At 38.7% G+C, this 17,411-nt stretch overlaps 1 protein-coding gene across 1 annotated transcript in view; it reads right to left on the minus strand.

The window, feature by feature from the left end:
• Positions 1-1,718: 1,718 nt before the first annotated feature.
• Positions 1,719-17,411, minus strand: part of LOC132597958 (anoctamin-4-like) — a 166,826-nt gene continuing 151,133 nt past the window's right edge. The window contains exons 4-5 of the mRNA XM_060306222.1: positions 2,346-2,482; positions 1,719-1,724 (exon numbers count right to left, since the gene is read on the minus strand). Of these exons, the coding sequence (XP_060162205.1) occupies positions 1,719-1,724; positions 2,346-2,482 (143 nt within the window). The remainder of the gene's footprint in view (positions 1,725-2,345; positions 2,483-17,411) is intronic.

Consider the following 17,411-nt stretch of genomic DNA (forward strand, 5'->3'; position numbering starts at 1 on the left):
TCAAAATTACACTTTTATTAATGAAAAAATGTAAACAAGAGGGAAACAAAATAAAAATTGGAAAAGCAGTCAAATGGGCAAAACTTAAGTCACCTAACAATACCAAATGTTGGCAAGGATGTGGAGCAACTGAGAATTCTCACATTCTACAGGTGAGAGTGAAAATTGATATATTTACTCTGGAAAACACACTAGCATCATCTTGTGAAACTGAACATATACATAACATATATCCCTACAGAAATTCCTGGTAAAGCAGCTAGGAAACATGTATAATGAATGTCACTGCAGCATGATTCATAAGAGAAAAAAATTTAAACATAGGAATCAGTGCAAATCAATGAAGAGGCAAATAGATAAATAGACTGTAGAACAGTGATACAGTGGAATATTATACCAGCAGTGAAAACGAACTACTGATGCATCTAATAGTAAGCAAAAATCTTAAGAACAATATTGACAGAAAAAAAGCAAGTCACAAAAGACTTTATACTGCATGATACCATTTTTTATAAAGCACAAAATAAAATCAATGTAAAATAAGTTGTTAAGGCTACTTATGTATGCATGGTAAAACCATTTTTAGAGCAAGAGATAAAAAACACAAAAATTCAGGAGACAGTCCATCAGGGAGGAGAGAAGGATGAGACCACAAGTGGTTTGATGGTTTAGTAATACTTTAGTTCAGGATTTCTCAAATTTTTTTCCCACAATAAGAAAATTATTTTTCGTGTGATATTTGTGTATACAGTTGTGAACCACAACGGGTTAAATCCACTTGTAACTTATAGTCATAGTGGGGCCTCCATATCCACAGTTCCTCAGCGTCACGGATTCAACCAACCACATACCACGTAGTAATGTAGTGTTCTACTATGGAAAAACTTCCATGTATAGTCGGACCCGCACAGTCAAACCTACGTCATTCAAGGGTCAACCGTATGCATAAACACCCAAAAAACTGGAGGACACAGTACACGTCAGTTTCCAATAGTAGTATGAAGAAGGAACACAAGCCAGACCTCCAAGGCCACTGCTAGAATCCATACTCACGCACAAGTGACATGCGTGCAACCTCATCCAAAACGAAAATCTCAGTCAGGAGTGATGGAAATAACACGTCTCATAGCTGGTGTAGGTATTTATAATTGATGACCAATCCTCACTGACGATTTTTGGCTTCTGCCTAAGAAGTACTCAGACGTCTACCCAAATAAACACTTTCTTAACAATCATCTGCAGGGAAGGGAACTATCCAGTAGATTGAACACATTAGCATCTATCTGCAAACCAGCCAAGGCTTCAAGAGGAGGTTAGCAAAGCCCTAACCTACCTGAGACTGTTTCATCATCTATAAATTAAGGGATTACACTAGCTGCTTTTTGAGGTGCCTTTCAAGGTCCTTCCTTTATGCCACATTATGGCATCCAAAGTTTCTGTGTGAAAAGATGATGATAGAATGAGTTTTTTCTTACAAAAAACAAAAACAAACAAAAAAACCCCACACATAGATAAGTAGCATATGGTATTTATAGAGAGGACTGGGAAGCTTGGTAGAAGTAAACAATTTTCCCTGGTCAAAGGTGTTATCCTTTCACTAGTTAACAGCCTCTGGAATAATAAAAACGTTAAGAATACACAATAAATTAGTTGTGTATTCTTAAAGAATGTTAAGAATACACAATAAATTAGTTGACTCTGATCTGTGCTCCTATCACCTAAACCTAGTGCATATAAAAAGGAGATATTAAACTCCACTGAGACACAGCTGAGCAACAGTGAATGCCTTTAACAAAATACTTATTTTTCCCCCCAAAATGACACATGAACAGATGGGTCTATTTACAATTGCAATGAGTTCCCAGATTACAGAGGCAAATGGAAACTCAGAGAGGCTTCAGACAACCCAACACCTACTGAGGTCTGGTCCACTCTGTGTCACTGTTCTACATGCTGGGAGATTTCAACAGAAATTGATTTCATTTCAATTTTACAAGATTTCAACATCCTTGTAAAGCTAGCTTTTTACTAGTTAGCGACACCCAGAACGTAGATCATTTTAAAATGATGGGTGGTTTTAAGAATCTTCTCTATAAAAACAAAATGCCTTTGGGTATAATGTGTATGACCCACTGAAAGTTTGTTTTGAGAGTAAGTAGATTTCAGATCCCTGAAATGTGCTTAGACTCCTAGAGGACATCACAGGATTACAAGACCTGGTCGTTTTTTTCCCTCAGGAACCCACAGTTCAATGAGATGATGACTTTAAACAATCTACTGGATTATGCTTGTCAGGTTCCTGCCTGGATCAAGAGTTGTGTTTTTAAGAAATCGCACACACTTACCTCTCCCCCTGCTTCCAATCTGCTAGCATCATCTGAAGTACTGGTCAGGTTTCCAGGGTGAAGGAGAGAATCGTCATCTTTGCAAGGACTGTTGACAGCTTCCAATTCATCAAAAAGAATATTGACATCCTTGGCCACTAGAATCAAAGTAAATACAAGTCGGGGTAAGAATCTGGGATCTTAAAAGCAATACTAAAAGTAAAGACATCTCCGGACTTTGCTGGTGGTGCAGCAGTTAAGAATCCGCCTGCCAATGCAAGGGACAGGGGTTTGAGCCTTGGTCCGGGAAGATCCCATATGCCGTGGAGCAACTAAGCCCACGTGCCACAACTACAGAGCCTGCACTCTAGAGCCCGCGCGTCACAACTACTGAGGCTGCATGCCACAGCTACTGAAGTCCGCATGCCTAGAGCCCGTGCTCTGCAATAAGAGAAGCCACCACAATGAAAAGCCTGCGCACTGCAACAAAGAGTAGCCCCCGCTCGCCACAACTAGAGAAAGCCCGTGCACAGCAATGAAGACCCAACACAGCCAAAAATAAAAATTAATTAAAAAAAAATTAAGACACTTTAAAAAAAAAGTAAAGACATCTCCCTTTGGCTTCATATTTTTTGTTTCAATAACCCCTTGAATGACAGGTATTTTATTTCCTAAGAGAAACGGATGTCAGATGTAAAACATGTTTGACCAAACAGTGTCTTCATTAGGCAAGATGGACAACGTGAAGCAAAGTATCTTCATAGTGTAAATATAACTTGTCTTCCATGATAACAGGAGGCGTTGTGTTTGTTTAGCTTTCCTTCATATAGTTGTTTAGCATAAGGTTCTTTAAGACTTCTAAGAACTCATTTTGTGTTGGAGATGACCTATATTTTTAAAATTTTTTGTTTTTATTTAAATGCCATACAACTTGCTAAGTGAACCTGTAAATGTGCTACTCGCATAGTTCAGTAAGAACTGTGATTTTATTTCCCCTTTGTTACTTCTTTAAGGCCTAACAGAGAAAAGCTGATGCACTAATAAAGCATGCAGTTAGGTTTTTTGCCTTTCTTCTTCCTCTAATCATGAATTGGAATTACGAATTGAGCTACTCAGGAACTCTCCCAAAAGACTCTTGATGCTAATATGTCAACAGATACTGTATATGGAGTCGTAAATACAGGATACCACACTCAAATGCACACAGTGTTGCAGTACACCAGATAGTAAAGTTCAACACTAGTGGATGGGAAAATGTAATGCCAGGTATGGGTTCCTTCGTTATTTTTTATTGAAGTACAGTTGATTTACAATGTTTCAGGTGTACAGGAAGAATGTACATTTATGTATATATTCTTTTTCAGATTCTTTTCCATTATAGGTTATTACAAGATACTGAATATAGTTCCCTATGTTATACAGCAGGTCCCTGTTGTTTATCTATTTTTATATATAGTAGTGTATACCTGTTAATCCCAAATTCACAATTTATCCTTCCCCCTCTTTCGCCTTTGGTGACTGTATGTTTGTTTTCTATGTCTGTGAGTCTATTTCTGTTTTGTAAATATGTTCAGTTGTATCATATTTTAGATTCCACATATAAGTTAAATATGATATTTGGCTTTCTCTCTCTGACTTCACTTAGTATCATAATCTCTAGGTCCATCCATGTTGCTGCAAATGGCATTATTTCATTCTTTTTTATGGCTGAGTAATATTCCATTGTATATATGTATCACATCTTCTTTATCCATTCATCTGTCAATAGACATTTAGGTTGCTTCCATGTCTTGGCTATTGTAAACAGTGCTACTATGAACATTGGGGTGCATGTATCTTTTTGAATTAGAGTTTTCTCTGGATGTATGCCCAGGATTGGCACTGCAGAATCATTTTTACTTTTTTAAGGAAAACTCCATTCTATTCTCCATAGCGGCTGCACCAATTTACATTCCCACCAACAGTGTAGGAGGGTTCCCTTCTCTCCACACCTTCTCCAGCATTTATTATTTGTAGACTTTTTTTTTTTTTTGCAGTACGTGGGCCTCTCACTGTTGTGGCCTCTCCTGTTGCGGAGCACAGGCTCCAGACATGCAGGCTCAGCGGCCATGGCTCATGGGCCTAGCCGCTCCGCAGCATGTGGGATCTTCCCGGACCGGGGCACGAACCCGTGTCCCCTGCATCGGCAGGCGGACTCTCAACCACTGCACCACCAGGGAAGCCCTATTTGTAGACTTTTTGATGATGGCCATTCTGACTGGTGTGATACCTCATTGTAGTTTTGATTTGCATTTCTCTAATAATTAGTGATGTTGAGCACATTTTCATGTGCCTGTTGGCCATCTGTATGTCTTCTTTGGAGTAATGTCTATTTAGGTATTCTGCCCATTTTTTGATTGGGTTGTTTTGTTTTTTGATACTGAGCTGTATAAGTTGTTTGTGTATTTTGGAAATTAAGCCCTTGTCAGTCGCATTGTTTGCAAATATTTTCTCTCAGTCCATAGGTTGTCTTCTTGTTTTGTTTATGGTTTCCCTTGCTGTGCAAAAGCTTTTAAGTTAAATTAGGTCCCAGTTGTTTATTTTTGCTTTTGGGGCCCCTTCTTTATTGACTCAAATTATATGCCAACATTGAAGTTCATTTTTTTCTTTGATGCTTTAAAAACAGCTAAGGATTTTTAACCTATGAGAAGCTGCTGACCAGTATCATTTATAGGAATTTGAGTTCTATTTACCCAAGCATACAAAAGAGTATTCATTCTTTCACCTAAAAAAATTTTAGAGGTGTTCACACTATGTGTCAGGCACCGAGCTGTGCAGTGACTGTAACTTGGTGAATAAGTGATGTCTCTTCCTGCCCTTCTGGTAATAACAAAGCAAATAATCAAAGAAATGTGAAGTGTGCTGAGTGCTATAAAGAACAGAGTCTAGATATAGAGAGAATATAGATATAGAGAGAATAATGATAATGTACTTAGACGGGGTGACCAGGATCTAAAGCTGTATCCAAGTGTGTGATTTTGGGCAATTCATTTAACGGCAAGTTTTTCATTTGTAAAATAAAACAGGCATGGGAATAAAATGAACATTTATTGCTTACTGTGATAGGCTGAATCCAGACCCCAAAGGTGACCTAATCCCTGGAACGTGTGAATGTGTTACCTTATATGGGAAAAGGGACTTCATCGATTTGATTAAGTCAAGGATCTTAAAATGGGGAGATTATCCAGGATTATATGAGTAGGCCAATGTAATTACAAGAGAGGCAGGAAGGTCAGAATGAGAGAGAGAGAGACACTGGAAGATGCTATGCTGCTGGCTTTGAAAATAGAGAACAAGGTCACAAGTCAAGGAATCTAGAAGATAGAAAAGGCAAGAAAGCAGGTTCTCCCCTAGAGCCTCCAGAAGGAACACAGTCTTACTGACACCTTGAGGATGTCTGACCTTCAGAACTGTAAGATAATAAATCTGTGCTGTTTTAAGTTACTAAGTTTGTGGTAATTTGTTACAGCAGCAAGAAGTAACTAATACACTCACTAGAGGTTTTTAGGCTCTGAGGTTACCAAGGAAAAACATCATAATCTTTTCATACAGTCAAGGTTTAGGAGCATCTACACTGCCAGGTGATCAAGAAGAAGCAGTAACACTTTTGAGGAAGTACAGTATGCTGTGGGAGATGTCAAAGTCAAAGACAACTTCCCTGACCACCCTATGTAAAGAAGCTGCCCCTCACCCAATTACTCTCCATCTCCTCCTCTCACTGCTCATTTCCTTCACAGCATGTATCATAGTCTGTAATTATTTATTCATTTGTTTACTTGTATACTGGATGTCTACCCTATTAGAATATAAGTTCCATAAGGGCAGGGACCCTGTCTGTCTTGACTGCTGTACAGAGGTCCAGGCATGGAGTAAGCCCTCAACTCATATTTGTTGAATAACAGAATGACCTCGAAGTGGTCACTGTCTAATGATGTGTAAGAGTCCTATTTTCTCCACTGTTCTACGGCTCTGGGACCTTGCATATACGTTTCTCCAAACACAATTCTTATTCACAAGCCAGGAGCTCCAGAGTTTCAAGTAGATACTGGTTAAATTTTCAAACAGATAGTGATGACTTTCTAAGTAGATATCGGTTATATGTGAACAATGGAGTAAAAATATTCTTTTAACAACATTGGAAGACCCGCTTACTATTTTCCAAACTCTACCGCTTAGCGGTGTGAGTTTGTGTTCCCAACTCCTCACAGGTGAGACAGGTACAGAAAACTTCTTTAAGGGTGGCTGAGAGTATTATGTGAGATTATGTGCACATTAGCAGGGTGGTTGATACATGGCAGATCCATAAGAAATGTTGGTTTCTTAATTTTAGACTCTGGGACCTTAAGTTAGCATTTTAGCCTCATCAATACAAAAAGGCAGAGGAAGCATTTACAAGTTGGAATGCTTATTCAGAGGGATGGATTGGGATGAGATGAGAGATAAAGGGGGAAGCTAAAGAGCACACTGAGATTTTTGTCTTGGTGACTGGCTCTCACTGGGGAGAAACTCTTGACTATCCATTCATCCATCCATGAGGAATTGCCCTTATGCTTTCGCCAAGGATAGAAAATTACCACGTCATCTTCTACCAGTATCACTTTCTGGTGTTGGCACAATCTGTTCAAGAAAGCCTTTGACATCTATGGTCCTCAACTGGCCCTAAACTGTCACCCTGAAGGCATCTGGTATGGTCTGGAGACATTTTTGATATCGAGGGGTGGTGCTAGTCATATCTAGTGGGAAGAAGCCAGGGATGCTGCTAAATATCCTACAATGTGCAGAACAGCCCTTACAGCATAGAGTTCTCCAGCCGAAAATGTCAATAGTGCTGAGGTTGAGAAATTCTGCTCTACATTAAAGGCCCAACTATTTGATTCTAGAGGGACCAGCTATCATGGGAAAAGGGAGAGAAGCCCTTTGCTTTCCTTATTGCTGCCCACCAGAATTACTGTCTGGAAGTTATTATGGGACTGATGCTACCTGGGCACTCAAGGGAAATCAGTATGTCAGGCAATCTGATTTTTGGAGAATGAGTGGTATGAAGGCATCATTATTACCTGCCAGTCTCTCAAGACCTTCAGCCTAGATTAGAAATGCTGAAGCGTCAGAAAATGCTCAACTGATGGATTAAAGTTTTAATGAGCTCTGCCCACTAGCTCTACCCATCACAGGTCCCTCCCATCAGGAAACTTGCACAAGCCTCTTAGACAGACTCATCCACCAGAGGGCAGACAGCAGAAGCAAGAAGAACTACAATCCTGCAGCCTGTGGAACAAAACCCACATTCACAGAAAGATAGACAAGATGAAAAGGCAGAGGGCTATGTACCAGATGAAGGAACAAGATAAAACCCCAGAAAAACAGCTAAATGAAGTGGAGATAGGCAACTTTCCAGAAAAAGATTTCAGAATAATGATAGTGAAGATGATCCAGGACCTCGGAAAAAGAATGGAGGTAAAGACTGAGAAGACTGCAAGAAATGTTTAACAAAGACCTAGAACAATTAAAGAACAAACAAACAGAGATGAACAATACAATAACTGAAATGAAAACTACACTACAAGGAATCAATAGCAGAATAACTGAGGGAGAAGAACGGATAAGTGACCTGGAAGACAGAATGGTGGAATTCACTACTGCAGAACAGAATAAAGAAAAAAGAATGAAAAGAAATGAAGACAGCCTAAGAGACCTCTGGGACAACATTAAACGCAACAACATTCGCATTATAGGGGTGGCAGAAAGAGGAGAGAGAGAGAAAGGAAAGAGAGAGAGAAAAAATATTTGAAGAGATTATAATCAAAAACTTCCTTAACATGGGAAAGGAAATAGCAACCCAAGTCCAGGAAGTGCAGAGAGTCCCAGGCAGGATAAACCCAAAGAGAAACACTCCAAGACCCATGGTAATCAAACTGACAAAAATTAAAGACAAAGAAAACTTATTGAAAGCAACAAGGGAAAAATGACAGATAACATACAAGGGAACTCTCATAAGGTTAACAGCTGATTTCTCAGCAGAAACTCTATAAGCCAGAAGGGAGTGGCATGATATACTTAAAGTGATGAAAGGGAAGAACCTACAACCAAGATTACTCTACCCAGCAAGGATCTCATTCAGATTCAATGGAGAAATCAAAATCTTTACAGACAAGCAAAAGCTAAGAGAATTCAGCACCACCAAACCAGCTCTACAACAAATGCTAAAGGAACTTCTCTAAGTGGGAAACACGAGAAGAAAAGGACCTACAAAAACAAACCCAAAACAATTACGAAAATGGTCATAGGAACATACATATCAATAATTACCTCAAACGTGAATGGATTAAATGCTCCAACCAAAAGACACAGGCTTGCTCAATGGATACAAAAACAAGACCCATATGCTGTCTACAAGAGACCTACTTCAGACATAGGGACACATACAGACTGAAAGTGAGGTGATGGAAATAGATATTCCATGCAAATGGAAATCAAAAGAAAGCTGGAGTAGCAAAACTCATATCAGATAAAGTAGACTTTAAAATAAAGTATGTTACAAGAGCCAAGGAAGGACACTTCATAATGATCAAGGGATCAATCCAAGAAGAAGATATAACAATTATAAATATATATGCACCCAACATAGGAGCACCTCAATACATAAGGCAACTGCTCAGAGCTATAAAAGAGGAAATCGACAGTAACACACTAATAGTGGGGGACTTTAACACCTCACTTACACCAATGGACAGATCATCCAAAATGAAAATAAATAAGGAAACACAAGCTTTAAATGACACAATACACCAGATAGATTTAATTGATAATTATAGGACATTCCATCCAAAAACAGAAGATTACACTTTCTTCTCAAGTGCACATGTAACATTCTCCAGGATAGATCACATCTTGGGTCACAATCGAGCCTCATTAAATTTAAGAAAATTGAAATCATATCAAGCATCATTTCGGACCACAACGCTATGAGATTAGAAACGAATTACAGGGGAAAAAATGTAAAAAAGACAAACACATGGAGTCTAAACAATACATTATTAAATAACCAAGAGATCACTGAAGAGATCAAAGAGAAAATCAAAAAATACTTAGAGACAAATGACAATGAAAACACGACAATCCAAAAGCTATGGGATGCAGCAAAAGCAGTTCTAAGAGGGAAGTTTATAGCTATACAAGCCTACCTCAAGAAACAAGAAAAATCTCAAATAAACAATCTAACCTTACACCTAAAGGAACTAGGTACATGTAAAAGTATGAGATTAGATCACTCCCTAACACCATACTCAAAAATAAGCTCAAATGGATTAAAGACCTAAATATAAGACCAGAAACTATCAAACTCTTAGAGGAAAACATAGGCAGAACACTTTATGACATAAATCACAGCAATATCCTTTTTGACCCACCTCCTAGAGAAATGGAAATAAAAACAAAAATAAACAAATGGGACCTAATGAAACTTAAAAGCTTTGGCACAGCAAAGGAAACCATAAACAAGACCAAAAGACAACCCTCAGAATGGGAGAAAATATTTGCAAATGAAGCAACTGACAAAGGATTAATTTCCAAAATTTACAAGCAGCTCATGCACCTCAATAACAAAAAAACAAACAACCCAATCCAAAAATGGGCAGAAGACCTAAATAGACATTTCTCCAAAGAAGATATACAGACTGCCAACAAACACATGAGAGAATGCTCAACGTCATTAATCATTAAAGAAATGCAAATCAAAACTACAATGAGATATCATCTCACACCAGTCAGAATGGCCATAATCAAAAAATCTAGAAACAATAAATGCTGGATAGGGTGTGGAGAAAAGGGAACGCTCTTGCACTGCTGGTGGGAATGTGAATTGGTACAGCCACTATGGAGAACAGTATGGAGGTTCCTTAAAAAACTACAAATAGGGGCTTCCCTGGTGGCGCAGTGGTTGAGAGTCCGCCTGCCAATGCAGGGGACGCGGGTTCGTGCCCCGGTCTGGGAGGATCCCACGTGCCGCGGAGCGGCTGGGTCCGTGAGCCATGGCCGCTGAGCCTGCGCTCCGCAACGGGAGAGGCCACAGCAGTGAGAGGCCCGCGTAACGCAAAAAAAAAAAAAAAAAAACTACAAATAGAACTACCATATGACCCAGCAATCCCCCTATTGGGCATATACCCTGAGAATACCATAATTCAAAAAGAGTCATGTACCAAAATGTTCATTGCAGCTCTATTTACAATAGCCCGGAGATGGAAACAACCTAAGTGCCCATCTTCAGATGAATGGATAAAGAAGATGTGGCACATATATACAATGGAATATTACTCAGCCATAAAAAGAAACAAAATTGAGCTATTTGTAATGAGGTGGATAGACCTAGAGTCTGTCATACAGAGTGAAGTAAGTCAGAAAGAGAAAGACAAATACCATATGCTAACACATATGGAATTTAAGGGAAAAAAATGTCATGAAGAACCTAGGGGTAAGACAGGAATAAAGACACAGACCTACTAGAGAACGAACTTGAGGATATGGGGAGGGGGAAGGGTGAGCTGTGACAAAGAGAGAGAGAGGCATGGACATATATACACTACCCAACGTAAGGCAGATAGCTAGTGGGAAGCAGCCGCATAGCACAGGGAGATCAGCTCGGTGCTTTGTGACCGCCGGGAGGGGTGGGATAGGGAGGGTGGGAGGGAGGGAGACGCAAGAGGGAAGAGATATGGGAACATATGTATATGTATAACTGATTCACTTTGTTATAAAGCAGAAACTAACACACCACTGTAAAGCAATTATACCCCAATAAAGATGTTAAAAAAAAAAAAGGAACTAGAGAAGGAAGAACAAACAAAACCCAAAGTTAGCAGAAGGAAAGAAATCATAAAGATCAGAGCAGAAATAAATGAAATAGAAACAAAGAAAACAATAGCAAAGATCAATAAAACTACAAGCTGGTTCTTTGAGAAGATAAACAAAATTGATAAACCATTAGCCAGCCTCATCAAGAAAAAGAGGGAGAGGACTCAAATCAATAAAATTAGAAATGAAAAAGGAGAAGTTACAACAGACACCACAGAAATACAAAGCATCCTAAGAGACTACTACAAGTAACTCTATGCTAATAAAATGGACAACCTGGAAGAAATGGACAAATTCTTAGAAAGGTATAACCTTCCAAGACTGAACCAGGAAGAAATACAAAATATGAACAGACCAATCACAAGTGATGAAATTGAAACTGATTAAAAATCTTCCTAAAAACAAAAGTCCAGGACCAGATGGCTTCACAGGTGAATTCTATCAAACATTTAGAGAAGAGCTAACATCCATCCTTCTCAAACTCTTCCAAAGAATTGCAGAGGAAGGAACACGCCCAAACTCATTCTATGAGGCCACCATCACCCTGATACCAAAACCAGACAAAGATACTACAAAAAAAGAAAATTACAGACCAATATCACTGATGAACATAGATGCAAAACTCCTCAACAAAATACTAGCAAACAGAATCCAACAACACATTAAAAGGATCATACGCCATGATCATCCCTGGGATTTATCCAAGGGATGCAAGGATTCTTCAATATATGCAAATCAATCAATGTGATACACCATATTAATAAACTGAAGAATAAAAACCATATGATCAACTCAGTAGATGCAGAAAAAGCTTCTGACAAAATTCAACACCCATTTATGATAAAAACTCTACAGAAAGTGGGGATAGAGGGAACCTACGTCAACATAATAAAGGTCATATATGACAAACCCACAGCAAAGAACATTCTCAATGGTGAAACACTGAAAGCATTTCCTCTAAGGTCAGGAATGAGACAAGGATGTCTACTCTCACCACTATTCTTCAACACAGTTTTGGAAGTCCTAGCCACGGCAATCAGAGAAGAAAAAGAAATAAAAAGAATACAAATTGGAAAAGAAGAAGTAAAACTGTCACTGTTTGCAGATGACATGATACTATATAGAGAGAATCCTGAAGATGCCACCAGAAAACTACTAGAGCTAATCAGTGAATTTGGTAAAGTCGCAGGATACAAAATTAATGCACAGAAATCTCTTGCATTCCTATACACTAATGATGAAAAATCTGAAAGAGAAATTAAGGAAACACTCCCATTTACCACTGCAACAAAAAGAATAAAATACCTAGGAATAAACTTACCTAGGGAGACAAAAGACCTTTGTGCAGAAAACTGTAAGACGCTGATGAAAGACATTAAAAATGATACCAACAGATGGAGAGATATACCATGTTGTTGGATTGGAAGAATCAATATTGTGAAAATGACTATACTAAAAAGCAATCTACAGATTCAATGCAATCCCTATCAAATTCCCAATGGCATTTTTTACAGAACTAGAACAAAAAATCTTAAAATTTGTATGGAAACACAAAAGACCCTGAATAGCCACAGCAGTCTTGAGGGAGAAAAACGGAGCTGGAGGAATCAGAATACCTGACTTCAGACTATACTACAAAGCTACAGTAATCAAGACAATATGGTACTGTCCCAAAAACAGAAACATAGATCAATGGAACAAGACAGAAAGCCCAGAGATAAACCCACACACCTACGGTCAACTAATCTATGACAAAGGAGGCAAGAATATACAATGGAGAAAAGACAGTCTCTTCAATAAGTGGTGCTGGGAAAACAGGACAGCTACATGTAAAAAAATGAAATTAGAACATTCCCTAACACCATACACAAAAATAAACTCAAAATGGATTAGAGACCTAAACATAACACCGGACACTATAAAACTCTTAGAGTAAAACGTAGGAAGAACACTCTTTGACATAAGTCCCAGCAAGATCTTTTTTGATCCACCTTCTACAGTAATGGAAATAAAAACAAAAATAAACAAATGGGACCTAATGAAACTTAACAGCTTTGGCACAGCAAAGGAACCACAAACAAGAAGAAAAGACAACGCTCAGAATGGGAGAAAATATTTGCAAATGAATCAACGGACAAAGGATTAATCTCCAAAATATATAAACAGCTCATGCAGCTCAATATTTAAAAAACAAACAACCCAATCCAAAAATGGGCAGAAGACCTAAATAGAGATTTCTCCAAAGAAGACAAACAGATGGCCAAGAAGCATATGAAAGAATGCTCAACATCACTAATTATTAGAGAAATGCAAATCAAAACTACAATGACGTATCACCTCACACCGGGCAGAATGGGCATCATCAGAAAATCTACAAACAACAAATGCTGGAGAGGGTGTGGTGAAAAGGGAACCCTCTTGCACTGTTTGTGGGAATGTAAATTGATACAGCCAGTATGGAGAACAGTACGGAGGTTCCTTAAGAAACTAAAAATAGAATTACCATATGATCCAGCAATCCCACTACTTGGTATATACCCAGAGAAAACCATAATTCAAAAAGACACATGCACCCCAATGTTCATTGCAGCACTATTTACAATAGCCAGGTCATGGAAGCAACCTAAATGCCCATCGACAGACGAATGGATAAAGAAGATATGGCACATATATACAATGGAATATTACTCAGCCATAAAAAGGAATGAAATTGGGTCATTGGTTGAGACGTGGATGGACCCGGAGACTGTCATACAGACTGAAGTAAGTCAGAAAGAGAAAAACAAATATTGTATGTTAACGCATATATGTGGAGCCTAGAAAAATGGTACTGATGAACTGGTTTGCAGGGCATAAATAGAGACACAGATGTAGAGAACAAACGTATGGACACCAAGGGGGGAAGGTGGCGGGGAGGTGGGGGTGGTGGTGTGATGAATTGGGCGATTGGGATTGACATGTATACACGGATGTGTATAAAATTGATGACTAATAAGAACCTGTTGTATAAAAAAAGAAAAATTAAATTAAAAAATTCTTTAAAAAAAAGAAAAAAGAGAAAAGAAAATACTGAGCTGAACATGTGGTCAGTAAGAAGACTGTAGAACGTGTAAACACTGCGCAGAATAAACATGTGCCCTTTGTCAGTATTTCACCATTGTCACTGATAGATCCACTTTAACTACAAGGTAAAGTTTACGAACAAAGTGCAACCTCCTTTGATGTGAACTTTCATTCTATCCTTTAAGAAAACCCCCAACTCTGAAGTTCACCTATTTTTAGAAATCTATTTATTCAACAAGTAGTTACTGAGTACCTACCCTGGGCAGACAGTGTGCTGGGCTAAAAGCTGGGGCTTAAGTACCAGACATGACAGGCAGGACCCCTGACCTCACAGAGCTCAGGGTCCAGCCAAGGTGGGAGCAGGGCCTCTCCTTCTCTGGCACAGACGTGACAACATCCTCTTCATGCAAACAAGGTCACTTGTTAATGGATCCCTTTACCTCCTTCATACTTTTTTTCTCGAATAAAAAAATGTTTGATAATTATCTGCCTGGTAGAATTCTGTAATTAGGGTCATTAAATAAGAGAGTCCAATGTTCAGAGAAGTCAATTAAGAAAGGCAAGAGAGAGAAAGAGAGAGAATTTTAAAATTCCATGCAAACCAGGTATGGACCTGCATTGTATTCAGACTCAGCAAGGGCTGTGTGAACAAAACTTGGCAGTTAACATGGGTCCCAGTAGGTGGGTACCATGCATTTGGGAAAGCAAGAGAGATTCCCAAATGATTCTCTTTTGCAAAAAGCAGGCACTCAGCCTAAAGAGACCCAGGAACTAAACAGCAGGGAATCACATTTAACAACTGAACAAGGGTCAAGAAACTCAAATTGCCTGGGAGACCAAAATTCAACTACAGCCTCTGAGTAAAGCCACAAACTCAGCATAGAAAAGAGATTTCTGAGGGCTGGCTTGTGACACTCTCCCAGAATGGAGGCAGAACAGAGAAGGCAGAGGGCCAGGAAGCAGGAGATGCTGACATTCTTCCTGTGTGGGAAGGCAAATTTGCCGCCAGAGTACTGAATCTACTCATCAAATATCTGCAATTATTTCCATTATTCCTTCAGTGAAAATCACTGGGGATGTTAGCGATTATTTGATTCTCTTGGGAAAAGAGACTGCAAATATACCGCAAGGGCTCAAACAAACAAGTGAACTGATCATCTTCTGTCACTTGTTCATTAAACCAACATTTAGTTTAGGTGCGGGAGGTATAAACATGACCAAGACATGAGTGGGAAGCCTTGTACTTCCAGACAAGAGGATGAAATTGAGGAAGCAGTACTATAAAGGCAACAAAAAAACAAATCGCAAATGTTTAGACTGTTTTAGAAACAGCCTAAAAGAGTAAAAATTAAATTCCAAAAAATCAAATCGTTCGACTCCCTGCTCTTTTTAAAAAATAACCCCACCTTGGCATTATAGTTCAGGAGTACTTTAATCTCAGTATTTTCTGGTGCAGAGAAAATAAAGTGAAATGATAGGTCCCTGAAGAAGACATGAAAGGGCTGTGCAGTATCATCCAAGTATCTATATTTGTCCTCCAGCATGCCATTTCATTACACTATTTTTATCCCGAGTTCCAAATTATTACATCTGATGCGCAGAATTCTGAAGGTATTACATATTGACCTCAAAGCCTCATTAGAAAATGAAAAAAAAAAGAAAAAGGATTGTTCATGTCTCAGTTTAAACACTTACCTGGCTGTTTTATAACCAGTTCATCTTTACATTTAGGGTCCCTTTCAGGTAAGGCCCAAGGCAGCTCCAAATTTGACCCAAGGGCTGGCTAGCAAACAAGAGGTGCTCAATGCTCATTTAAAATAAAAGCTGGTTTAAGATGATATCAATTGTCATTTTCTTCTTCTTCTAATTATCTCAGTGCCGTTGCTTGAAAGAATCTGTTTTTCTCTTGGATTCCAAGTTAAACAGGAAGAAAGTGGGAAAGGACGACAATTTATTCAGAGCCAACCAGGTGTGAAGGACTGTGAGGCTTTCAGCCTCAGAACACCTTAGGAGACAGGCAGTATGAGAAAGAAGCCAGGTTCAGAGGTGCTAAGTATGGTCACACAGCTCATAAGTGACAGAGATGAACCTGAACCCAGGACTGACTCCCAAATCCAGGCTATTTCTAGCTGACTCCTTGGCTTTGTGGAAAGCATTCTACTGTTCTTAAATCATGTTTGGCTTTCAAGAATAGGAAGTCATTTAACCAGCAAACAACTGTCACAGTTTTAACATTTATCTGAATAAAGCTAGACTTTACATCTGTAGCCCGACAAGTCTGACACTTTTACAAATTTAACAAATAGATCAAATTAAATGTTTTTTAAAAATTCAGGAAAACACAGAGCCTTAGCACAGCTTTGAGCACCTTAGGCTGGGATTTTAAGAACCAAACACTGCTTAGCATTTATATGGCACTAGCAAGACTAGGACCCTCTAGAAGTTCAAAGAGAAAAGAGAAAGAGGGTCCCTCTAGGACCCTCTGCTCTTCAAATGAATCTGATAACGTCCCTAAGGCAGAGACTGCCTGGTGGACCAAGAAGAAGAAAAAGTAAGCCTAATTTAGAAAACTCAAAATAAATAATTGGAAAGGACATAAATCCTTCCTTAGCTGGCTTTATTCCTTTCTAATAGGTCAGTGGTTTTCAAAGTGTGCTCCTGGGAACCCCAGGATTCTTTTGAGGAACTTCAGGGGCCATGGAGGCCAAAAAGGAAACTGCGCAAAGTCCTACACCGTTTACCCCTACCTACTCCAAGCAGCTCAGTTATCTGTCTTACACAGATATTATATGTGATAATATAATATATAATTATATTCTAATTATATATTTATATTACATAATATCAATATTATTGATATTATATATAAAAATATATGGGGGGGAAAAGACAGATTCCAACTTTTAAAAAGTTTGGAGACCCCTGCTAGTGTGTTATGGCAACAATTAAATGGGTATGTTAACATTTCCCCAAAGAAAAACTGGGACAAGCAAGCTGGGGTTCTAATGGTTACAGATGTGAGAGCAGGCACTTTTCTTCTGCCGTGGAAAGGTAACTCGAAATGCTTTAAGATTCAAAATGTGCCTTTAAAAATACAAGTCATGAGTTTTTTAAAAATGTGTGGTTGGGAAGGATGCT

Source organism: Globicephala melas, chromosome 10, assembly GCF_963455315.2.
Source record: "Globicephala melas chromosome 10, mGloMel1.2, whole genome shotgun sequence".
Lineage (NCBI taxonomy): Eukaryota > Metazoa > Chordata > Mammalia > Artiodactyla > Delphinidae > Globicephala > Globicephala melas.